The following is a 26,016-nucleotide window of genomic DNA, read 5'->3' on the forward strand; positions in this document are numbered from 1 at the left end:
GCATATTGTGTTTATTGCCTCCTAGTGCTCAAGTACTTGTGCTGGTGGATTTCACCGCCGGGTCGTGGTGTGCCAAGATGAGGAAGGAAGAAGTGCTAGCTTCTGTGATGAAGCACTGAAACCACCTGACTCCAGCCATTGCGATTCTGGTCCCTGTCCAAGATGGAACTATGGGGACTGGGGAGAAGTAAGATGATTAGACTCCATTTGGTTAAAAAAGAGTATTTATTCCTATTAATGCTTTCTAACTTACTATTTGATGTTAGACAAATTCCACGCAGCGTTATGAACCCAGCAATATAACATTTGTTACCAATTTAGTCCATTTTCTAGACAAACCCAGCCCTGGTTCACAAGTAGGGAATGAGAATGAGGCAGGCTTGCAGATGTTTTAGCATAGTAAAGAAACGTTAATTTCACTGCTGTCTGTTGTATTTTTAACAGTGGATATTCCATCTCATTTCCAATAATCCACCCCCCTTATCTTCTTCTGTTTTCACCTGTCATTTTGTGTCATGCTTCTCAAATATCTATGTCCTCTTTATTGTACGCCTTTTCTACAGGTATATAAAACAGGCTGCAACTCACTACACTTGCTGGGAGTAAACCCATTAGACCCATATAGGCTTCCTCTTTTAGCTAGTTCTTTTTTGAAAAAGCATTCTATGGTCATACTCATAGTAGTTGTTCTTAGACTGTTGGGCTAGGACCTGGGGAACCCATGAAGTGACCTTGGATCAATCACCTTGTATCAGCCTAACCAATGTAAACACGTATGAACAACGCTAATATAGCTATTTTCCTTACAAAAAAACACCAGTTCTAGATAACCAGGCAGTATACACATTTATGTAAAAGAAATGGCTACACCAATTTTATTTTCCTCATATGGAAAGGATAAGCCCAATGAATGCCACACACAGCTGATTGGAATAAGGAATACAGATGTCTTTGATAAATAAAATTAAGAGCAATAAACTACAGGCTCTTCTTGATAACAGTGCCATTCATGAAAATGCTGATCTGTATTTAACTTCCAGTGTACTCAGACATGTGGCGATGGAATAAAGACACGACTGGTGATCTGTCAGCTTGCAAATGGCCAAGTGCTGAATGATCAAAACTGTGAACTGTTAGAGAAACCACCTGAAAGAGCACAGTGCGACATACATGCGTGTCCTGTTGAAGTTTCATGGCATCGTGGACCATGGAAATCGGTACGGTAGTATTCACTATCATATTTATTTTACTTTCTTCTTTTCCCCTTTGCCTTTTTGTTTATTAAGTAGAAGTTTTGTTTAAATACAAGAAGAACAGTGCATTCAGTATGCATTTTGTATATGTAGTTTGCTACTTGGTGTTGTATCCTAACCCCTGTAACTGCTGCATTGCTTCAAGCCTTGGAAGTGGCTAGTCAATGGCAGCAATTTCAGTGACTCTAATAGAAGTCAAGTTGATGTTTTGTACACTCTAGAGTGTGGGAACAAACATGCAGGTTTCTGATCATCGAGAGTGACTAAGCTTTTTGTTACTAACTGGTTTTGAAGGCAACGAAAAGGGGGACTTGTTTAAAAGTCAGCGTAAAAGTCTATAATGTTTTCTACATATTTATTTTTGTACATAGAAAATAATGAACACTCTTTGTTGTGTATACAGCTGGCTTGCCTTATATTCAGTAATGTATACCATGCCATCCATACAGTGTGTGATAAAGACTCATATTTACAGGCTACAGAAATATGTATAATACTGCATTGTGTATAAAATACAACAGCTTTCGTTTTATGGTTCAGATAGATTTTGATTTGAAGATATAAGCAATGGCCTGCACATGTCTAGGGATTGTGTGTTCCCCCCGTCTCATTGGTGTGTGAGTAAGGATATTTAAAGTATCTATTCCTGGTTTGTACAGACTGCAGTTGCCTCAGTTCAGATGAAATGGGGGGGGGGGAGGAAGGTTTAGAACAAACCAATGAGATTTAAGTCTCCTCCCTTCACACACAATGGGGAGAGCAACAAGGCATGTTTTATTGTTGTGTTTGAACAAGATCACACCTTGGTTGTACCAAAAACATACATAGCTATTGCCATTGATGCTTTCACAAGTGCAATCCCCCCCCCAAATGTGAATTATCCAGCCAAAGTTAAGCAGTTTATGGGCTTATTCATGCTTACCACACAGGTTTGCACTTTCCCAGTCTGCGCCCAAGTGCTATTTTCCCTCAGGAAAACCCAATCTTTACCACTGAATTGGAGCAAACAGCAATTCAGGTTTTCTGCAGATTGCCATTTGCTCCGATTCAACGGTAAAGAGCAGGTTTTCACAGAGAAAGTGCTAAGGCAAGAAACAAAAGCGCTCAGACACAGACGTGGAAAGTTCAGACCTGTGCGGAGCTAAGGTAAGCATGGATGAGCCCTAAGTGTGTTGTAGTTAAAGATGCTTGAGTCATGTTCTTAGTATAATCACAGTATTATTATTTTGGGAGTAGAATTGGATAGTGGGAGTTACTGGATAACAGAATAACACTGATTAGTCTAGCTAAGCAGATCGTGCTGGAAAACTCACTGCATTTATTAGAAGCCTCTGGTTTTATTAAGAACGATTTTGCAAGCAAAATTGTTCAGCGTTCTCTTTGACTATGTCAATATCTATAAGGTTAATACTATAATATCCATTTGCAGTGATTTTTCTTCCACTGTTTTGAAGTCAATTTTATAAACAAACATTTTATATGCCGAAAAATATTTAAGTAATTCTTAAAACTTTTTCATGCTGCAAATAGAACTTTCAATCTAGAGCATACTGAACATTCAGAACCAGAATATTTTGCGAAGCATTTCCATGCTTAAATTGCACTCATTACAATTGTAAAATTGTAAGATTAAACTATGGCTGAATTCTCTCCATTTGAATTCAGTGGTGCTAAAGATGTGTCTGGATCATACCTCGTAATATTTATTTTCCTTAATGACTCTCTGAAATGATAAACACTAATGATTTTGGAACTAATGCATGAATATGCCAGTAAGCCAATTAGCGAGGCATGGATTCTAGAACATAAATGAAAATAAGATGAAGACATGGCAAAGCTGCCAGTACTGGAAAGAATAATAGTTTTACTCAGTTAAAAGTGTGGGAATACTTGGGAATGCAATAGAAAATTATTTAGGCTCTAAGTTTATTAGAATATGTGAAGCTACTTTTGTCTTCATTTGTAGCTCCAATACCCTCTCATGTGAATGGAGGTAACCAACCCACTTGGTGAAGCTGTGAACTTCTATATTTACTCCTAGATGGGTTTCTGTTCTCTCTCATAAAGCTTTATAAGTGAACTGACATCTTTATCCTAAATACATTAATTCAGCAGTACATTGGGCTGGATCCAGAGCAAGTTCATTGCACTTGGGCTCCATTGAAATCAGTGGGAAGTTAGTCATGATTGCTGAGAGCCAGTGTGGTGTAGTGGTTAAGAGCGATACTCGTAATCTGCTGAACCGGGTTCGATTCCCCGCTCCTCCACATGCAGCTGCTGCGTGACCTTGGGCTAGTCACACTTCTTTGAAGTCTCTCAGCCTCACTCACCTCACAGAGTGTTTGTTGTGGGGGAGGAAGGGAAAGGAGGATGTTAGCTGCTTTGAGACTCCTTCGGGGAGTGATAAAGCAGGATATGAAATCCAAACTCCTCCTCCTCCTGATATTTTTCATTGTTGTCAGTAGGGTCCAAGTGCAACTAACTTGCTCAGGATGCAACTAATTCTGTTTATTGAAATTATGTACAAATAAGATTTATTGTACAGTTTTTAGCTTCCTTTTATTTTGTAGATCAAGATGCAGTAGATATTATCAATCCTCTTCTGTGTTTATATATTTCAACCCCTTTCACCATTAAGTCATTGGCCACCATCTGTTCTTGGCTTCAGTAGTCCTTGGAGTCAGATGAAGTATATATAAGTAAAAGAATATTTATTTGACCCGTGTTAATGTAAAGATGTAATTGTCATAAAAGTGCCTCCACTCACTTATTATAGTGCCTGAAAGTATTTATATTTTTAATAGTCTTTTATATTAAAAGGGAAGTCAGGATCTTGCTTTCAAAACCAACTACATACTTCTTCCTCTGCTGCTGAATATTGTCAAGCGTCAGAATACCTCATTACTGATATTTGTCCAATGGTTTGTTTACTAACTTCAGTCTTACTATATGCTGATTGCTGATTTTTTTTTAATGCTTTGGGAGAAAAGAATGATTTGCCAATGTCTGACATAATTCATACAATGAAATCAAAAGACTCTAAACACTTGACACTCCATCCAGCGCATAATTGTGTTGAAAAAGGAGAACAAAATAGACATTTCTAAAATTCTCAAACAAGTTTAATGTGTTGATTGTATTGTTGTTGTTATTGTTTAAAAATGTCCATGTTAATGTTCTATTACCTTGTAGTTAACAGAATAAAATAATAAATAATAATTTATGTCTGATAATTTAATTTAATTATATGGATACTACTTGGTGTCTATGCAAAATAATAATTACTTTTTGATTTAATTGTTGTGTCACCTGTCTTTTGTGGCTTCATAATCATTAATAATTAAATGTGCTTTTATTAATTCATCCTTTGTTTTTGGATTGTGTTTGGAATTAACCATTGATGTGGAAGTGTTGTATATGACAATAAATGTGCTATTCTTCAGTGCCAATGCTTTCATAGGGGAATAATTGTTACAACACCCTTAAATAATTAAAGATTGAAATACTGTAGAGTTTGTCATGGCCTTTATGTGTGGACTTATATTATCTATTATCAAAAATATATTCTGAACCAGGAAGACACTTAGCACTTGGTGGAATCTAGGTACATTCCTTTCCGTGTCAGAAAGAAAAATACCTCAGGTAGGAGGAAATCATTCCATAACTACTAAAGTTTCATGGCAGTTTGAATCCTTTAACCAATCTAGAACAAATACTATTTCAATATGACTGTGTCATTTCAATCAGGGCTGGTTCTACCATTAGGTGGAGTACAGTAGACGCAGGTGGTGCTGTGGTCTAAACCACTAAGCCTCTTGGGCTTGCTGATTGGAAGGTTGGTGGTGCGAATCCTCGCAATGGAGTGAGCTCCCGTTGCTCTGTCCCAGCTCCTGCCCACCTAGTAGTTCGAAAGTACACCAGCATAAGTAGATAAACAGGTACCACTGTGGCGGGAAGGTAGACAGCGTTTCCATGCGCTCTGGTTTCTGTCACAGTGTTCCGTTGCGCCAGAAGCAGTTTAGTCATGCTGGCCACATGACCCAGAAATCTGTCTGTGGACAAACGCTGACTCCCTTGGCCTGAAGCAAGATGAGCGCTGCACCCCATAGTCGCCTTTGACTGGACTTAAACGTCCAGGGGTCCTTTACCATTTAGACATCTCAAGTAGTAGGTTTTGGGTGTCATGAAAGAGAAAAAAAATACAAATTGTTATCAATTTAATATGCAATTGTCATTGACCACAAGGGAAGGGGAAAGGTGGTATTTTTCTGCCTTTGGCACTGAAGTAACTATATTAACAGCTAATACGGATTAAATATTCACACTAATTGTGGTGTCCTTTGGCCACATTCTTATGTCACAAGTAACCAGGGGTGCTGATGTACCATGGTTTATTGTGTGCAGACACACTATTTGCTTACTCCAGCTTCGTTCCTCCTCTGACACAATCGGGAGAACCAAACTAGGAAGCCACAATCAAGCTTGGCTTCTTGTTATAACCAAACCCAGGGTTGTGCAAGCCATGATTGCTAGTCAGCCTTAAACCATGGTTTGTCCCTGGCTTACAAATCCTGGCTTGTTAGAGTGCAACATGCTTTGATCTTAGGTTTGGATGTAAGGGGAGGTTGAGCACAACCATGTCTTACTTTGTTTCTCTACTCATTCCTGGGAAGGAATGAAGCAGGAGTGATAAACCAGGAAGCTGCTTATTCGCAACAATCCACCATAAGCCAGCAGTCCTGGCCTATTGTTATGCGTGAACTCTGTTTTGTAGAGATGGGTGTGTGTGTGTGTACATCTATTTATTTATTTAGAGCACTTGTTCCCTGCTCTTCAGCCAAAAGAGGCTTCCAGAGCAGGTTACATGAAATCAAAGCAAGACACTCCCTACCTGCAGGCTTACATTCAAATAAATAACTTAAAATACAACACACAAAGGAAAAGGAACAAGGAGGAAAGAGGAAAATAAAACTTGAAACCCAGGCACCAGTTTGTAGATAATTTTTTCAGCAGGCACATTTGAAAGGCAGGAGGTCTCTGGTGGAGCTGGGACTCCAGAAAAGTGGATGCAATGAACCCTGCTTCCTATCTTTCCCACTGAGGCAGCCTGATGAAATGGCTTTGCCCAGATGACAGCTGAAGGGAGAGGAGGCCTGATGGAGCTGGCCTGTCGCAGCAGAGCTGGTGGAGTGAGCTCTGCTTCTTCAGCTTTGTTTGGTGCCTGCAGATCTTCCTGGATCCTGAGGTTTTTTCCACCAAGTTCATAATACAGTGGTACCTCAGGTTACATACGCTTCAGGTTACATACGCTTCAGGTTACAGACTCCTCTAACCCAGAAATAGTGCTTCAGGTTAAGAACTTTGCTTCAGGATGAGAACAGAAATTGTGCTCCGGCGGTGCGGCAGCAGCAGGAGGCCCCATTAGCTAAAGTGGTATCTCAGGTTAAGAACAGTTTCAGGTTAAGAACAGACCTCCAGAATGAATTAAGTTCTTAACCTGAGGTACCACTGTACAGGCGTTGGGGGATCTGTGAAACGACGTGGATTGAGTTGTAGCTCATTCTTTCGCAGCATCCCAAACCAAATTTTACCCTGTTTGGGGAAGAACCAAGAGCTAACCTGAAGAGGTATGTACAAAATGAGCTGCTTTTAAGTTGTTTAGCTATAATAAGTTGTTAAGCCGTTTTCCCAACAACAATTTTTAAAATACATTCTGCTAGATCATTCAACGGCTGCAAGTATGAGCTGCCTTAGTTTGGAAAGTACTTCTGTTCATGCAGAACAATCACTATACTTCCCACAATAGGCATTTGTGACCCCTAAACTGTGTTTATGGTACTCATAGAATCATAGAGTTGGAATAGACCACAAGGGCCATCGAGTCCAACCCCCTGCCAAGCAGGAAACACCATCAGAGCACTCGTGACATATGGTTGTCAAGCCTCTGCTTAAAGACCTCCAAAGAAGGAGACTCCACCACACTCCTTGGCAGCAAATTCCACTGTCAAACAGCTCTTACTGTCAGGAAGTTCTTCCTAATGTTTAGGTGGAATCTTCTTTCTTGTAGTTTGGATTCATTGCTCCATGTCCGCTTCTCTGCTCTATATGACATCCTTTTATATATTTGAACATGGCTATCATATCACCCCTTAACCTCCTCTTCTCCAGGCTAAACATGCCCAGCTCCCTTAGCCGTTCCTCATAAGGCATCGTTTCCACGCCTTTGACCATTTTGGTTGCCCTCCTCTGGACACGTTCCAGTTTGTCAGTGTCCTTCTTGAACTGTGGTGCCCAGAACTGGACACAGTACTCCAGGTGAGGTCTGACCAGAGCAGAATACAGTGGCACTATTACTTCCCTTGATCTAGATGCTAAACTCCTATTGATGCAGCCCAGAATTGCATTGGCTTTTTTAGCTGCCCCGTCACACTGTTGGCTCATGTCAAGTTTGTGGTCAACCAAGACTCCTAGATCCTTTTCACATGTACTGCTCTCAAGCCAGGTGTCACCCATCTTGTATTTGTGCCTCTCATTTTTTTTGCCCAAGTGCAATACTTTGCATTTCTCCCTGTTAAAGTTCATCTTGTTTGTTTTGGCCCAGTTCTCTAATCTGTCAAGGTCGTTTTGAAGTGTGATCCTGTCCTCTGGGGTGTTAGCCACCCCTCCCAGTTTGGTGTCATCTGCAAATTTGATCAGGAGGCCCGTGAGTCCATCATCCAAGTTGTTGATAAAGATGTTGAATAAGACCGGGCCCAAGACAGAACCCTGTGGCACCCCACTAGTCACTCTTCTCCAGAATGAAGAGGAACCATTGATGAGCACCCTTTGAGTTCGGTCAGTCAGCCAGTTACAAATCCACTGAGTGGTAGCATAGTCAAGACTGCATTTTACCACCTTCTTTACAAGAATATCATGGGGCACCTTGTCGAATGCCTTGCTGAAATCAAGGTAGGCTACATCCACTGCGTTCTTATGTACATAAATGACATGAAACGAAAGGAGTTGAACAGATTCATGGGGAATATGTCTATCAGTGGCTACTTGCATGTTCAGGGGATGAATGCTTTTGAATACCAATTTCTGGGAGGAAGCAGCAGGGGTGGGCTTTTCCCCTCTTGTCTCGCTTGTGGTTTTGCAAAAATGTGCCTTTCCTAAGATCAGGCAGGGCTATTTTTGTGTTCTTAAATCCTAAATTTCATCTGCCTTAATTGGATATTCCTCAGTGAAAACAGAATGTCTCAATCTATTTTGTTGTTGTTGTTCCTGAAACACATGGATCAGTCAAATCAAACTGTACGTTTTCCAATCCACTCCTGTAAAAGTTGCATCAGTTCTGCGTGGAAACTCATTGAAATCCACTTTTTTTCTGCCACACACAGCTATTTGTTCTCTAGCAGGACTCTTGTCAAGCAACAGGTGATTCAAACCTATCCTCTTCGACCATTTTATTGATGTTTTTTGCTTCAATATTAACGTTTCATTGTTATCATCAAATATATGTAATTACATTAAGTAATATAATGCGGTTAGAGAATATCATTAATTCTCTTAATAAGCTCCTAAAGATATATTAAATAATATGATGTAATTTACTAATGTCATCAGACCTATTCATCATTTTACCTACTGTATTTTTCGCTCTATAAGACACACCAGACCACAAGATGCACCTAGTTTTTGGAGGAGGAAAACAAGCAAAAAAATATTCTGAATCTCAGAAGCCAGAACAGCAAGAGGGACCGCTGCACAGTGAAAGCAGCAATCCCTCTTGCTGTTCTGGCTTCTGTGATAGCTGCACAGCCTGCATTCGCTCCATAAGACGCACACACATTTCCCCTTACTTTTTTGGGGGGGGGAGTGAGTCTTATGGAGCAAAAAATATGGTAATGCTGACCCTGCTGAAATGTTCTTGATTTACACAACAGATCCCTCTGCCATTCACCATGCTTAACTTAGACCCAGCACCCAGCAAATGGGTTCCTGTGTTCGCTGCTGTCCAACAGTTGCAGGTACATTGTAAAAGTACATCTGTCTCAATATTGTTGGCATAATAGTTTTCTTACATTTGAAGAGGAACGTGCTAAAATATTCTTTGGTTCTTCTGTGATCTTTTAGCAAATTATTTGTACTTTCATCTTTGTGTGTGAATTATTTTGTTGCTGTTGACAGAATCATTCCAGCCATCATCTTTTTCAGTGTTCTTTCCCTAATGTGACTTTCATCTTGTGATAAATGCATGCATTCCTCATTTCTGAAGCAGGTGGGTGGAGAGATTGATAGTTACAGCTAAACATTTTTGATGGCGTTTTAGGGTGGTTCAAGATGTTCCCTGAAAATCTCATTCTCTCATGCCAGTTTAGTGTGCCTACATAGCCTGATCAACCTTTTTCTTTCTAAAAGAGAAGTAGCTTAGGTATCTTGTTAGTAATAATGGCATCATCACATGTCAGTCAGGTGTTGCTACATAGCAACACCACTGAAACCAAATGAAATCAGTTCAGAGTGAAGGCTATGCTTCCTGAACATTACTCTGAATTAGTTTGTTGGTTCTCAGTGATAATCTCATGTGACCAAATCTGGTTATGCGGGAACTCACTTGCTTCTATGGGAAAATAACTAGTTTAAAGAGAAATAGCGCTGCAGAAATAGATGAACACCAGACCATCCAACTCTACACCATCCAACTGACAGGTAATGCAGAATGAAACCTAAAGGGAAATAGGAGTACAGCTACGCAGCCATGCTAAAAACACTTTGCCCCTTTTTGAGCCTTCCAGAAGAATGTTGGAAAGGGGTCCTCATTTTTGTAGGGCTGCAAAGTCATTGTTTTGGTTTAGCCTCAATAGATACCCAATTATTATAATCATTACTTCATAAGGTGCACTTCAGTATACTGGCAAAGGGTATATCCAGTAAAGGATTATATCTGAACAGCGATATAATGCATAGATGGGGTGCAGGTGGCGCTGTGGTCTAAACCACTGAGCCTCTTGAGCTTGCCAATCAGAAGGTTGGCGGTTCAAATCCCCGCGACGGGGTGAGCTCCCACTGCTCTTTCCCAGCTCCTGCCAACATAGCAGTTTGAAAGCAGGTCAGTGCAAGTAGATAAATAGGTACTGCTGTGGTGGTGTTTCCATGCACTCTGGTTTCCATCACGGTATTCCATTGTGCCAGAAGCGGTTCAGTCATTCTGGCCACATGACACGGAAAGCTGTCTGTGGACAAACATCGGCTCCCTCGGCCTGAAAGCGAGATGAGCGCCACACCCCATAATCGCCTTTGACTGGACTTAAACATCCAGGGGTCCTTTGCCTTTTTACCTTTCTTATAATGCACACTTGTGTATAGTGTATATGGGAAGACATTTGTAATTATGCATGCAGTAACCATATGATTGATATATCAAGCTGTTTTAAAACTTTGCCATTTTACCAATATTAAAATAATATTTTAATGGCATCTGTACTTGAAATAATGACTGGCCTTCAAATTGTGAAGTAGGGAGGAAATTTATTGACAGCTGATCCCACCGCATGAGTAAATGAAAAATTAAGTGTGTGTGTGTGTGTGTGTGTGTGTGTGAAAGAGAGAGAGAGAGAGAGAGAGAGAGAGAGAGATTTTCTGATTCTCGGATGGTAATCAGATGCCATAGCAAAGATCCCTGTTAAGACAAAAGCCAAAATAATAGTTCCTTCTGTTGTAACGGGTTTGTGTGTATGTCTTTTTTATTATTCTTAAAAAGCATATTAAACAATGCATGAAATGTTGATATATCTGTACAGTTGGAGGAAAGCGTGTATTGATAGTAAATATTGAATAAGTAATTTTAAACTTTTATGCAGTGTGGAAATCAGTTTATATAGAGACACGCTTACATATTGTTCAATAATAATTGAATCTTAGAAGCATTATAATGTTTCCTTTTTCCAATATGTCGTTTAATCCTGGGGGGGGGGGGGACATAGCTGAGAAGAGTAGACCAACACAATATTATTATGGAGATTTCAGTTGCAATAGAGGTGTCAAACATAATGGCCTAGTGACCTCCTGAAATGCTCCTGCACAATATACTATTGAATTATCTTTATAGTTTGAAATCTGATGTTCATTTTAAAATCAATGTATTTATTTATAAGCATCCTATACATACAAAAATATCTATATAAACAATCAGGCAATTTAAGAGCTGCAGACAATCTATACTAAAGTCATTGTTATTCCTGGTATAAACAATTAGCAATACAATAAAGATTTTCTCTTAATATTCCACAATAATCAAATTGTTATAATATTCAGTAATTACCAAAAAAAACCTATACTTCATAAATAGTTGAGAACACATTCTATTGAATTGAATTGAATTGAATTCACATTCTATTCTATTCTTTACAAAGTATTTTTTTAAGCACAAAGGTGCAAATCTATCCATGATCGCTGTTTATGATGCAGACAGATGAGTTATTTTCAGTTTTAAAATACGGGTGTATTCCTTGCTTGGTGGCAAATCATTGGTCCTGCAGTCCATTTGAATTTAGCACACCTAGTCAGAATCATGATTTTGAAATTGTTGTTGTTGTTGCTGTTATATCTTACCCTCCCTTCACGCAAAAGTCCCAGGGTGGGTTGCAACAATTTCAAATACAACATTAAAAACAGTTTTTTTAAAGTTACAATCTCAAAGTAAGGTCTTAAGAATATGTATCTCAGGTATCAAAGGTCACGGTAAAGAGGTGAGACTTTAGCATTTGCTGAAAGCCATTAAGTGACATTTCCAGATGTGTCTCTGTTTTAAAACAGAGATCTAAATGGAACCCATTATCTGGCTACTGCACTTTTGAGCAGTTGACATTTCTGAGTCATCTTCAAAGCCAGTCGCATGTAGAGCACATTGCAGTTGTCCAGTCTGGTAGTGTCCAGAGCATGGAGTACAGTGTCCAAGTCATTTCTGTCCAAAAGGGGCCAGAGCTTGGCAAACCAGTGAGAGTGGGGGGGAAGCACTCCTAGCCACTGAGGCCACCTGAGCCTCTGGTGACAGTGCTGAATTCAGGAGTCACCCCTGGGCCTGCGCCTTGCAAGGGGGTGCAACCCCATCCAGAATGAGCTGTCTCCCCACTTCCCAGGCACGAGAACTTGCGGCACACAACATCTTTGTCTTTTCATAGATTCAGCTTTGAGGTATTGGCTCCCCTCCACCTAATATCCCAATAACTGTCCCGATAATTAGATGGAAGTGCTTCGTTGTGCCTGAAGACGATTGGTGGATTGATATAATATTTAAGCACTTCTTTGTGGAGGGTTGCAAGAGGGTGGTGTTTTGAGCAGAGGGTTAAATTGGGATGTGGAAAATATGAAAACAACAAGAAGAGGCAGGACTGAGATTTGGAGATATGCTTCAGAGGTCCAGACTATGGGGAGCCCCGAAAAATCAAGAATTACAATTTGGATTACAATTTGGTCTTTTTTGTTTTTGTTTTTTGTTTAATTGGATTATGATTGGATGTTTTTTACTGGAAAATCAATAAAAAAAAATTTTTTTAAAAAAAGAGAGGAGGGAATGTGCTGTTGTTGCCAGAGAAACTGAGCTGATACTTCTCATCTTGATCCAATCGGACACAGTTGCAGCCGAATGAGGCTGAAGATGTGTCTTTGGATGCACAACCAAACGCTGATGTCACTAATTCACAACACGTTGCTTTTTTTCCATCCGAATATTTAACTTCATCCACATTCCACCACACACAGCAACGTGCCACTAGAGTTGGACTGGGGACAAAGCCTGGGTGTTCAGGGCTAAATAGGCAATGTAACCTCCTGCACAGCACAGCAAGGCGAGAATATTAGAAGCGCATCTCCACTGTTCGAAGGGGTGGTTTCACTATCCGTTAGTGATGTGGCCTAATCTCATTGGCTGTGTCAGACTGCAGTCATGGAATCATAGAATTGTTGAGTTGGAAGGGACCCTAAGAGGTTCTCTGTGTAATCCCTATCTGGTTGGGATCATTCAGTGAAGAAGAATCACTGCAGATGGATCTGAAGCAATAGTAACTGGCTGACTGACCGAACCCAAAGGGTGCTCATCAATGGTTCCTCTTCATCCTGGAGAAGAGTGACTAGTGGGGTGCCACAGGGTTCTGTCTTGGGCCCGGTCTTATTCAATATCTTTATCAACGACTTGGATGATGGACTCAAGGGCATCCTGATCAAATTTGCAGATGACACCAAACTGGGAGGGGTGGCTAACACCCCAGAGGACAGGATCACACTTCAAAACGACCTTGACAGATTAGAGAACTGGGCCAAAACAAACAAGATGAACTTTAACAGGCAGAAATGTAAAGTATTGCACTTGGGCAAAAAAAATGAGAGGCACAAATACAAGATGGGGGACACCTGGCTTGAGAGCAGTACATGTGAAAAGGATCTAGGAGTCTTGGTTGACCACAAACTTGACATGAGCCAACAGTGTGACGCGGCAGCTAAAAAAGCCAATGCAATTCTGGGCTGCATCAATAGGAGTATAGCATCTAGATCAGTGTTTCCCAAACGTTTTTGGGCAACGGCACACCTGTTTACTGAAAAAAAATCTCGCGGCACACCACCATTAAAGCCCCGCCCCGTGACGTCAGCGCGCAGCGTCACGCCGGGAGGGACGCACAAAAGTGAAAGTTTTTTCCCTCGGCAGCTCCTCTCAGCTGCGCTCAATCCGCCTCGGAGCGCAGGAGCGATGCCTCTCTCTGGCTCTCCCTCCGCGCAGGCTGAGGGAGGGAGGGAGGGGCGCGTGTGACCCGTCTCTGCTGGGAGACCAAACCCAGCGAGGCAGAGTCGCGCGGAGGCGCCCAGGCAGCGCTGCCGGCTGCGAGGAGGAGCGCCAGGCAGCAGCAGGAGGCGCGGCCTCTCCTCGCCGCCGCCGCCCCGCCTCTCGCCGCCCGACTCGCCCGCCTCCCTCCAGGCATCTCGCGGCACACCAGCCGATGTCTCACGGCACACTCGTGTGCCGCGGAACACCGGTTGGGAAACACTGATCTAGATCAAGGGAAGTAATAGTGCCACTGTATTCTGCTCTGGTCAGACCTCGCCTGGAGTACTGTGTCCAGTTCTGGGCACCACAGTTCAAGAAGGACACTGACAAATTGGAACGTGTCCAGAGGAGGGCAACCAAAATGGTCAAAGGCCTGGAAACTATGCCTTATGAGGAACGGCTAAGGGAGCTGGGCATGTTTAGCCTGGAGAAGAGGAGGTTAAGGGGTGATATGGTAGCCATGTTCAAATATATAAAAGGATGTCATATAGAGCAGGGAGAAAGGTTGTTTTCTGCTGCTCCAGAGAAGCGGACACGGAGCAATGGATCCAAACTACAAGAAAGAAGATTCCACCTAAACATTAGGAAGAACTTCCTGACAGTAAGAGCTGTTCGACAGTGGAATTTGCTGCCAAGGAGTGTGGTGGAGTCTCCTCTTTTGGAGGTCTTTAAGCAGAGGCTTGACAACCATATGTCAGGAGTGCTCTGATGGTATTTCCTGCTTGGCAGGGGGTTGGTGTCGATGGCCCTTGTGGTCTCTTCCAACTCTATGATTCTATGATTCTAATATTATTGGGGCTAGGAAAACCTGAAAAGCTACTGTGATGAGTGTGGGGTTTTTTGGAAGGTTTTTCAAGCTGAAGCTTGAGTGTAAAAATTCCTCACTAAGGCAAAGAAAAGGAAGAAGAGGAACTATAGCTGGGGAAGCAGGGTAGGGTAAGAAATGGTGAATGGCTTCATGAAATTTCACAGGCCTTGTCACCTCAATCTCTTCCAGTACAGTTTATTGCGGAACATTCCAACTATTCAAGATTCTGCAATCAACTGTGTCTTGAGGTGTCTGAATGTGAATATTACACCTGTATCATATGAATTCATTTGTATTCCAGCGGCTGCCTTTGATTGATCTCCCTTGAATGTTATTATTTAAAGGGAAAGGGGATTTAGCAGACAAAGCCCAGTTACCAGAGAAGCATACAGACTTTGAACAATACTAATCAAATCCAGCTTTTGCCCTTTGATGTGTTAATATTTTTAAAAGAATCTGCCATACAACAGATGTTAGTTTAGTCCAGTTGAGATAAGTAATAGAATCTTAGCATAAATAAGAGATCATTCAGCTTCAATTTAGTCGGTATATTTGATTCTTCAAATTATGGCGAATGGTTTCTGCATGCTACGTCCAATGCAAGTATTTTGTATAAATCATCAAATGAATAAGATTTAAGACTGAAATCTTGTACACCCTTACCTGGCACTAAGTCCCATTGACAATGATAAGACTTATGTTGGAGTGGTGATGTAGAGATGATTGTGATGATTGTGCTGCATATCTTCTAACAGTATAATTGCAAAAATGTTCAAAGAGAAATAAAATGGTTAGAAAAAACAGAGCGGTGGGGGGCACTTTTGTAGAAAGTGTGTGCATCTGCCCATAAGGGACTATACTATTTTTCTGAGCTTTAGCTAGGCTTATCCTTTTTAGAGTAAACCCACTGGAATCAATGGAATTTTAGTTAGCCCCATTGGTTTCAATGGGCCTTTCCTTAAGGCTAGAGCCAATTATTTCTTTTGTCTGTGTGAGATGCAGCAAGCAATTGATTACTTTGCCAAAAACTACTTATGCAATAAAGTGCCAATGGGTGTGATAGGATGTCAGGCTTCAGGGAACTGGCTTCCTTCCTCCCCCTTTGGCAGTAGATAAGCAGAACAAAGATAAAAGAGTCTCTTACCAGTTAGAAACTTTAATTATCACAGCGAGAACAAAGAATCCATTCCTAGGAATGAAGGTGCTCTCAATTGAGGGTCCCACCCACTTCCTCCCTAGTCACCCACGTCACTACCGTGTCTTGTAACCTGATCTCGCAACCACTGTGCTTTCTCTGCTGCCACCTTATCTGCTCTTCTTGACTTTGGACTTAGCAGATGAACACTTTCAAGCGACACTGAGTCTGTTAACTCTCTCCCAGTTCTCCTCCTCCTAGCTGCTCCCCATCCAGTACTTCCCAGCTTCTGCCTTCTGAACTATGCCCCTCTGCAAACCACTGTTCCAAATCTATACTGTCCTGGGAAGATTCAGGATCCTGACCAGGAGCAGGGGGAGGCTCCCTCCATTCCTCCTCAGTGCAGCCCTCCTCAGCACAGTCCCTGACATACAATCATTTTTTAAAGGAGTCAGACAGCAGGTACCTTCCCTGGAAAAGGCGCTGAACTAGCACAAAACAGAACTTGTTAAATCCTCCAAGTGTCAGCAGTGATAACTCTATTGTGTTTATTAAGTTGGAACGACAGCGTTCTACTCCATTGACATTAACTGGCAGCTATATTATTGCTCGCTAAATACCCATCATTTTGATGGACAGTTTGCTTGTGGAGAAAGAGTTCGTATATTGCAAGGACTCCCGAGGGAAGGGGAAACAAGTATGCAGTGACTTTTGGCATAGCCTACACGATCCCATTATTACAGAGAAGGGTCGGTTTTGCCCTAAATTGTCCCCAAACTGCATCACTCTCCTTCCACCCACCACCCCTTAGCAACCAATAACTTAGATAGGGAAAATCAGAGAGGTGAAAAATCCTAAAGTCATGGTTAACCAGGCCTGTCTGCACAACCCATCCATTTGGATAACCTAGGCCTGTGATCTTAGACACAATCCAATGGATTGGAACCTGCAGAATTGACTTGGTGTACAGGGACGCGGACTTATAAAAAATATTGGGGGGCCCCGGGAAAGCTCATGAATAATAAATAAGCTCATGAATATGCAAATAAAGTGGCTCCGGCCCTAAATAGGGCAAGCCACGCCCCCCCAGCCAGCCAATCGGCTGGCTGGGAGGTGTGGCCAGTCGGGATTCCCCTGTTCTCGCGGGGGCCAGGAGGAAGGAAATTCCCCCCGGCAGTGCCTTGGCAGTGGCGGTGGTGCTGCGAAGCAGCGAGGCAGGAGCCCCCGCCCCCGGGGATTCCCTAATCTCGCGGGGGACGGCCGGGGCTCTCCGACTAGGGCGCGCGGCTGGCTGGCTGGCGAGGGAGCAGGTGGGGAGGAGGCGGGGGACGGCGGCGGCGCTCTGCTGGAAGGGCGCCCGAGATTATTGGGGGGGCTGAGCCCCCCCAAAATTTTTTTTGAGGGGGCTCGAGCCCCCTCAGGCCCCATGGAGTCGGCGCCTATGTTGGTGTATCTCCGTGTTTCTACACATATGATATTATGCACTCTATATACTGTATCTAGAGACATGTGGCCAGCTGTTTCTTGAGCATTTGAGTTTCTTGCACAGCTGTTGTAAGCCCTGAAACAAGCAGAAATGCATAGTTAGAAGCAGATACCTCAAGCAATCTTATTCCTTTCTCGTAGCTATAAAATAGTTTGCTTTTATTTGTTTCCAAATAGCCGCACAGTATTTTTTTTTTAAAAGGTAATGTTTTCCACTACTGAAGAGGCAGGATTGATCTAAATTGCAGTCCAAATGATGGAGGCCCCTTGGTGGCACATATGTGGGGTGTTTCTTGAAAGGAAAGATATAAAAGCTATATGAAGAGTTCCTGTCTGCACGGTTTCCTGAAAAGCGACCCTTTAAAGCGCAAGCAAAGAAGCTTTTGAACACAAACCTGAACAGACTTCTCGGTTTAGTTTTACAGATGGAATTAAGTGGCAGCAGTGAAAAAACTTTCCACTTTGCAATAAAATTCACACGATCCAGCCAAAGTTAAGCACTTTTAAGTCCTATTAATTTCAGTGGGGGATTTAAGCACACGCATAAATCTCTCCTGTTGAAACCTGTGGGAGTTTAAAGTGCTTTGGCTGGGGGGGGGGAATGCATTTATTAATCTATTATAGAGATTAATGCCTAGGGCAATTTGCAGGAAACTACCTTTGTTACAAGGGATTATTTACTGAACCTTTAATTGCTGATCCTTGTGTTTTTTTCTACATTTAGATATGGACAGCTGAATGCAAAATACACCTTGTTGAACACATGAATTGATAGTTTTCTTGGTATACTATATGCTAGTGGGGGCTCTTACTGCTTCTACTCTGGTAGAAAGTGATGCAAATCTCAGAGTTTGGGACTTCCTTCATGAAATTTATGTGCCCACAAGCTGAGACACCCACAGACCCTTCCAAGTGTCCCTATTTTCCAGGGACAGTCCAGATTTACAGAAGCCTTCCCGGTTTCTGATTTGATCCTGAAATTTCCCACTTTTCCTTAGGATGTCCCTATTTTCATCAGAGAAATGTTGGAAGGTATGGAGTTATGCCACCCCTGAGCCAAGGAGATAAATACCGTATTTTTCGCCCCATAGGATGCACTTTTTCGCCTCCAAAAATGAAGGGGAAATCTGGGTGCGTCCTATGGGGCAAATGCAGGCTTTTGCTGAAGCTTGGAGAGCGAGAGGGGTCGGTGCGCACCGACCCCTCTCGCTCTCCAGGCTTCAGGAAGACATCCGCACCCTAGGCAGCCCTGCAGGGGTTCCCGCAGGGCTGTCTAGGCTGCGGATAGCAGCCTGCTTCCCGGAGCACGGAGCGCGCTGATAGCAGAGCGCCTGGCGCTTCGGGAAGACATCCGCAGCCTAGGCAGCCCTGCGGGAGGTCCCGCAGGGCTGTCTAGGCTGCAGATAGCAGCCTGCCACCCGGCGTGCTGGGTGCCCTGAAGCAGAGCACCCCTCGTGCCGGGCAGACATCCACAGCGTGGGGAGCCCTGCGGGAGTTCCCAGATAGTAGCCTGGCGCATGGGGCGCCCTGAAGCAGAGCGCCCCTCATGCCGGGCAGACATCGGCCAGCCCCACAAGCTCGGGGGACAGCGGGGAGGCGCAGCGCGGCCACCCCGCTGTTCCCCGACCTGGTTTTGGGGGAGAAATAAAGGAAAACATTTTTTCCTTTATTTCCCCCCAAAAAAACTAGGTGCGTCTTATGGGACGAAAAATACGGTAACTATACAACCTTTAGAAGACATCTGAAGGCAGCCCTGTTTAGGGAAGTTTCTAAATGTTTAATGTTTTACTATGTTTTTATATAGTGGAAGCTGCCCAGAGTGGCTGGGGCAACCCAGTCAGATGGGCAGGGTATAAATAATAATAAAATTATGATGGTGATAATGATGATGATGGAATAGGTAGGACATCCCTATTTTCATTGGATAAATGTTGGAAGGAACGCATCCATGTTTCAAGGGGTAGTAGTAGCTCAACCACAAAACATGATCCCTGGATTTTTCTTCAGTTCAGATTTTGATCTGAGCTAGAGAAGAATTCCTTATACTCATTGTGTCCCAAGCCCTCTCCGTTCAGCTGATTCCCTCAGGCTCCTCTACCCTACCCTACTCTCCCACACCACTAACTGGACTACAGTGAAGACCACAGTATGGCTGTAGCAGCAAGTTGCACTGTGTGCAGGCTACTGGGAAAGGTGACAGAGAGCGGCCTCCCATCTCCATGGGGTGTAGCAATATGCCAGCCCAGCCAAAGTGGGCCCTGGAAAATGTGCTGCACCTAGGCCACGGCTACACAGAGATGCAGACTACATCCCCCAAGGCTCCTTTTGGTTGGTCTGGTACCGTGCTACATATCACACAAAAGTCTCAAGAGCAGAGCAATAGGGAGGAAAGGCATCCCTTCCGTCAGGCTCCCTACAGCTTAATGTGGTACATTCTGGCGGTTCTCTCGCTGCGAGAAGTCAAGTTACACGGAACCAGGCAGAGGGCCTTCTCGGTAGTGGCGCCCGCCCTGTGGAACGCCCTCCCACCAGATGTCAAAGAGAAAAACAACTACCAGACTTTTAGAAGACATCTGAAGGCACCCTGTTTAGGGAAGCTTTTAATGTTTAATAGACTATTGTATTTTAATATTTTGTTGGAAGCCGCCCAGAGTGGCTGGGGAAACACAGCCAGATGGACGGGAAATAAATACTGCCACCTGAAAACTGCGGCCTGATAAGTGGGTGGGGGTGATTTTGAGGTACCAGTGGAAGATAGGTTTGAGTGACTAGGAGGTTGGGAGTGGACCCTATCTGGGAGGAGATAACTCAGTTTCTTTCCAAGCCAATCTGAAGTGAACCGAGCCCAAGGTGGCTCACCCATCACTAGTTCAAAGTTAATAATAGAGAGGCACAGTTATGTGTAAGGAACAAATCCCATAGATTTTAGCAAAATTCAGTAGAGAACAACACTGGAGTATGAGTCTTTGGCCTTTAGCTTTTTCATCAAATAAGTATCTTAACACTTAAGGGCTCTTTATATATGTAAAAACCATGAGCAGTATCCAGTGAAGTGGTTCCGCTGGCACAAAGATTTCTGTCTACACAACAGAACTTTCCTCCCTCTCCTCTCCTCACACCCCATGCTTCCCCCAAATCTGCTCTGGAGTTCTTGTACTGACAGAACAACTTTGATGGATCCTGCCCTCTGGCACCATCTGTGTAGTAGACAAAGAGATAATTTTAATTCCCAATATGTTTCAGGCATCAGCCTGTCACAATAGACCAGTTGCTTTATGTAAGACAGATGAATCCACTTGCCCATTCAGTAGAGTACAATGCTCTCTTGCATGTATGTTTTGAAACTTTTATTAAGCAGTGAAGCTATTGTCACATTATCAGACTAGGCCAAGGAAGACTTTTTAAAAAATCATACATTTGGTACTTTCCCCACTCCTAATATTTTTTCCACAGCTGCTGCACCTCTTGTTGCTTTCCTTCCATTACTAGTTTTATAGTTCCTATGTGAATGTACAGCTAATGCTTTTTCCTTTATCCTTTCTGAATTACTAACTTCCACTCTATATTTTGTCTGTTTTGTCATTATTTTATTGTGCATTAATTGACACTTCATTGACCATTATCAATAAATCCTCTTAAGAAGCTAAACCTACTACAGTGACTTCATAAAACACACTTGCACAAACACCATCTTCTATAGCATATATTGTCTGTGTCCTGTTCTGTGTTATCCTATATGAGCACAACTTAAAATGAACATTTTGCAAACAACAAAATATTCCCCATATTCCTTGCAAGCAATACTGGTGCCCATTTGATCAAAGACAGCATTGGTTTTATTTCAGAGCATTTGCATGCTGTCGTTATACATCTGAGGGATTCAGCAGATCGCAATTAAAACATTTATATCTTTACATTTCAAATAATACATTTATAACAAGCCGCTGTATGAATTACTAATGAGCAGCCGTCTGCCTTTTTATATTGGCTCTGTAAGCATTATCCTTCTAAGGCAAATCCTGTTGATTTCAAATGTTGAGAGTTCAGCATTGGCTTAATTGAAACTGATGGTGCTTTAAAGCAGTGCTATTTTTCTAGAAAAAGAAGTGCGGGAACTCACCATGAATGCCTCCCTTGCTCTCTTATAATGCCAATGGTGAGAGGTGCAGGAACTGATTTCTGGCGAGTTCCTGCTGAAAAAAAGGACTTGCTTAAAAGTGCTTAGCTGTGGCTGGATTGCACCCTTAATTTTTGATTACTAATCACTGAGTAGACCAGGCATGTTGCCTTGCTACAAAAGTAAAGAACAGAACAACATTCTTACCTTAACACTGTTGCCTTCGGTGAATATTGTTTGGAAACCGCAGACCTCGGAAACAGAGGTAAAATGGAAGTAAAGTGTCTAGCTCATATTGGGGAAATGGAAACCGCTGAGGGAGGACATCCTAATATACTGACACTGGATCTGTTTTCATGTTGGTACTTCAGATAAAGAAATTAAATGATTAGATCTGCCTTACAGTATAAGTGAACCTTTTTTAAAAAAAAGATGAGCCTTTTGAGAAAATAGAAAATATGTTATGTCTCTTTCAAACACCTGCCTTACTTAAGTGCCACCATTTATCAAGTTCTGTTTACAGTGTAAAGACTTTAATGTGGAGCTTATCACTGGGGTCCTTTGATACTTAATCCTTCCAGAACTGGCTCTTTGAAATGCCTTTATAATGATAAGGTTTGCAAAAGTGGCAGGTTCTCTGTTGCCTCATGCTCAAAGGCTCGGATAAGAGAAAAGAATACCTTGCAGGAAATATCAAATATCCTTTGCATGGGTCTTTCCCCCTCATTAGAATACCCTCAAAGTGTAACAGAATACAAAGCCTTTAGTGTTCGAAAGTTTAGCATAAGAAAACAAATACACTGACATCCCTAGTCCTAACTGTATTTACAACGAAGTAAATCCTACCTTTCAGTAAAACTATAGGCAAGTTCCACCATACAGTCTATAAGTAGAAATATATGAGGCACACTGCTAGATGCAGTGATGTAAAATGCAAGTCTCAGTTAGTAGCCTTAGAAATGTTTCCATTTGCTGAAAATAAGAACTGTATTAATTTTTGCTTTGGGGAAAGTAAGGCTGCTGAAGGTAAATCTTAAACACAACTACAAATGAGCAGGCAAAGCATTACCTGCCGACTTATTTTAGCTGCCCTGAGTATTTGGGTCTAGCTGCTATTTTAAGTTCTCATTATGGCCCACCATGTAGTAGTGTCACTCTGCCAATGTGGGAAATTTAAATGTCAGCCAAGCCCAGGGCAGATCAGGGCAACAGAAAACAGAAAGATAATTGTTAGTGATAGGGTGCTCTGGTACTGACCAGCTCTGGTATTAACCCCACCTGACAGTAAGATCTCCTCCCACCACTATAAGACTGGTGACAACCAGAGTAACGAATCATACAGAGATGGATGGTCACACAGAGGATAGATACATCAACATGCTATTAAGCACATAAGCAAAATGGAATGTTTGGGTGCCAGGCCATGGGAACAAAGAACAGGACGTGGTCACTGTCAACATCAGTGGTAGTGCCAGGGCAGGACTTGAGGGTAGAATCTGAGGAGGATCCACTTAGCAGAGTGAGAAGGGGGACCACCAAATGCAGCAGGGCTGACTTCAAAGTAAGCAAAGCAACACAGAGAGATGCTCTGTAAGACTGTTAAGTCTGGACTCCAAAATTATGTAACTGCATCACTGGCCAACATGTCCTGTTTGAGAACTTCAAGACTCACGTGGCTGACCACACAGTAGAACCCTATGAATGTTTGTTTAGGAGTAAGTGCCATTATCTTCAATAGAGTCTTCTCCCTTAAGTGGGTATATGATTGTGGCCCAAATGGACCTGATTCAGCGTAGCAGCATTTCTTTGCCATGCAATATTTGCACCAGTAATTGGCCATGCTATGAAAATGTCGTTCTAAAGTCAAACAGCTGAGAACGTTTGATTCTTCTTTCTTTTACAGTGCTCTGTATCCTGTGGGAAGGGTGTAAAGGATCGCGACATATATTGCATTAACAACTTCCAAATTAAACTAGGGGGTAATATGTGCCAGCATTTAAAGAAGCCTCGAACCCACAAAGTTTGCAGAGCTGCCCGATGTCCTGGATGGAAGGCCAACAAGTGGAATGAGGTATTTTTTAGTCTTGCAGTCAAGTCACGATACAGTTCTGCAGCAGACAGAAGGCCATACCTTCTGCAGTGAAATATAGTACCTAACTTTTTTGTACTGTGGTGCACCCAGTAGAGTTTGGCTTGTATGGTCCAATCTACTGTCTAATGACAATTTTTATTTACTTACTTACTTACTTACTTACTTACTTACTTACTTACTTGTTTGTTTAATCAGTTTATGGACCAATTAATATATTAAAAAGCTCTTAGAGTTTTACAACAGGAGCATAAAATAGAATACAAATTAACTGAAAATACAAACTGTCAATGAAACTCAAGGAACAAAATACAAAAAACCCCAAACAGTGCAATCTAAAAAATAACACTTGGGAAATGTCGGGGGCGGGGGACAAATACATTCTTAATAAGAATTTAAGACACCTCCAAGTTGGGGTACCAATCCAGTTTTGCTACAGCATTTAATTTTCTTAGGCCATTATTTGGACACAATAGTCACATGGAAATAAGCCCCATTGAAGAATTCTGAGTAAACACAGGATTTGACTGGATTTTAACTCTCCCACTGAAATCAGTGAGGTTTTTAAGTGCTTTGCCTTCACTAGGCAGTATTCTCTTGTATTGTGTGGTGCCAGTTATTCAGAAATATTTCACAAAAGTGGCAAATCTGTGATGCTAGGGGAGCCACAGGTTCATTCTGAACACATTGGAACACCGTTGCTATAATTCAGAAATGCACAATTTGCATACCACTGGGCTGAACACAGTGAGCCAACAATAGACAGTAACTTACCAGCCACTCAATAAGGCCTCTTGAATTTGGGGGTCTGCCTGGGCTGGCATGGGTTGTCAGACACCGAGCAGGCCACAATATCTGTGTAGCCTTATTAGACTTTACCAACTGGTGGGGTCTGCGTTGCTCCTGGGAGGGAGGGAGGAGGTCAAATGACACCGAGGTTGATTCAGAGAAAGAGTTTATTCTGCTCTCTGGATAGCAGAAGGCACTTGCATGGTCAGTCCACAGCAAGTCCAAAGAAATGAGAAATTTCATGCAGTATATATATCCTCCAGGCACCCTCTCCCCCCTTCCCCAGGAATCCAACCAGGTCAGCTCATACACGCAAGTTGACATACATGACCATAAACAAATATTCCTGTTCTGGTACTCTTGACCATAAAAGGTTGTTCCTGTTCCTATACTCTTATCTTGGGGCAGGAGGTCACCAACTCTAAGAACACTCCTGGCACCGTTCCCAGGTCTCTTGTCAGACCTGACAAGGTCGGTGCGTCTTTTTGTGGACAGGATGTCAGATAAGACCCTGACGTGCCATCCCTGCTCCACGGAACTGGCAAGGCCATCCATTGCCATTACAGACTGATAAAGGAGAGGGCTTTGAGCACTTGCTTATACAGCTAGCTTTCTGTTTATACATTGACTCAAGAGCTCAAGTGAATGCATTTTAGAAATGCTCCCTTGGAGGAGGAAAAATGAGGGTTTTGGGTCCTGTTTCAGACTGACTGCACAGAACCCATTCCTTCCCCCTTCATTTGGCTCAAGAGCTGTCGTCAGTTTGAGAGGCCATAAGCTGTGCAAGCCTGCTACAATCATTCACTTCAATCCATCTCATTTTAGTCTCTCTTAACATGTGGTGAAAGCATAATAGGACCTTAGGAAGCTACATTATACTGAATCATCACCAGGATAGTCTCAGGTCTCTCTCAGTCCTACCTTGGAGATGCCAGAGATAGAAACTGGGACCTTTTGCATGGGAAGAAGATGTTCTACTACTGATGTTCTGCAGCCTTTCCTTTATGATTAGGACAATGCGGTCATATATGTGTCCTAAATTATTACACTTATCATTTTTCATTGCGCCACATTGTGTCAATGCAGTTCTGAAGTTAATTAGCATTCTGGGGAGGGATGTGCCTTGCGTCAGCGAATGCAATTGATGGAGATGACTACAAAGCAAAACACGTATAGAGGATCTGCTCTCCTTTCATGCTTACATACAGATCACCATAAAGTTAATAGTTACGGTACAAATGAGTCTGGAGAATAGAAACTCCAGCTCCCCATCTGCGATTTTCAAATAAAGTTAATGGAAACAAGTTGTGGTATGTGCTTTTTTCACTCACGTACAAGAAGGCTATATATTCTGCCTTTTCAAGAGGCACACATTTTAGGAAATGTGCCATGGAGAATTAACATTAAAAGGCTGCAGAGGAGAGTATGACTTTTTTAAAAAATGAAACAAATATGCAATGAAAGGGTGGAGGCAATAATGGCTAAATATGATTCAGTCATTTTTGAAGTCTGGAAAACATTGGCAATGGTAAGATGAAGCT

At 42.4% G+C, this 26,016-nt stretch overlaps 1 protein-coding gene across 4 annotated transcripts in view; it reads left to right on the forward strand.

Moving 5' to 3' along the window:
• ADAMTS20 (ADAM metallopeptidase with thrombospondin type 1 motif 20) overlaps window positions 1–26,016 on the forward strand; it is an 83,315-nt gene that overhangs the window by 43,708 nt on the left and 13,591 nt on the right. For all 4 annotated transcript variants that reach the window (XM_083463226.1, XM_083463223.1, XM_083463224.1 and 1 more), the window contains exons 27-29: window positions 26–187; window positions 1,041–1,217; window positions 23,501–23,668. In XM_083463226.1, coding sequence (XP_083319352.1) covers window positions 26–187; window positions 1,041–1,217; window positions 23,501–23,668 — 507 coding nt within the window. The remainder of the gene's footprint in view (window positions 1–25; window positions 188–1,040; window positions 1,218–23,500; window positions 23,669–26,016) is intronic.

This window comes from Podarcis liolepis (genome assembly GCF_965112155.1).
Source record: "Podarcis liolepis genome assembly, chromosome: 10".
NCBI lineage: Eukaryota > Metazoa > Chordata > Lepidosauria > Squamata > Lacertidae > Podarcis > Podarcis liolepis.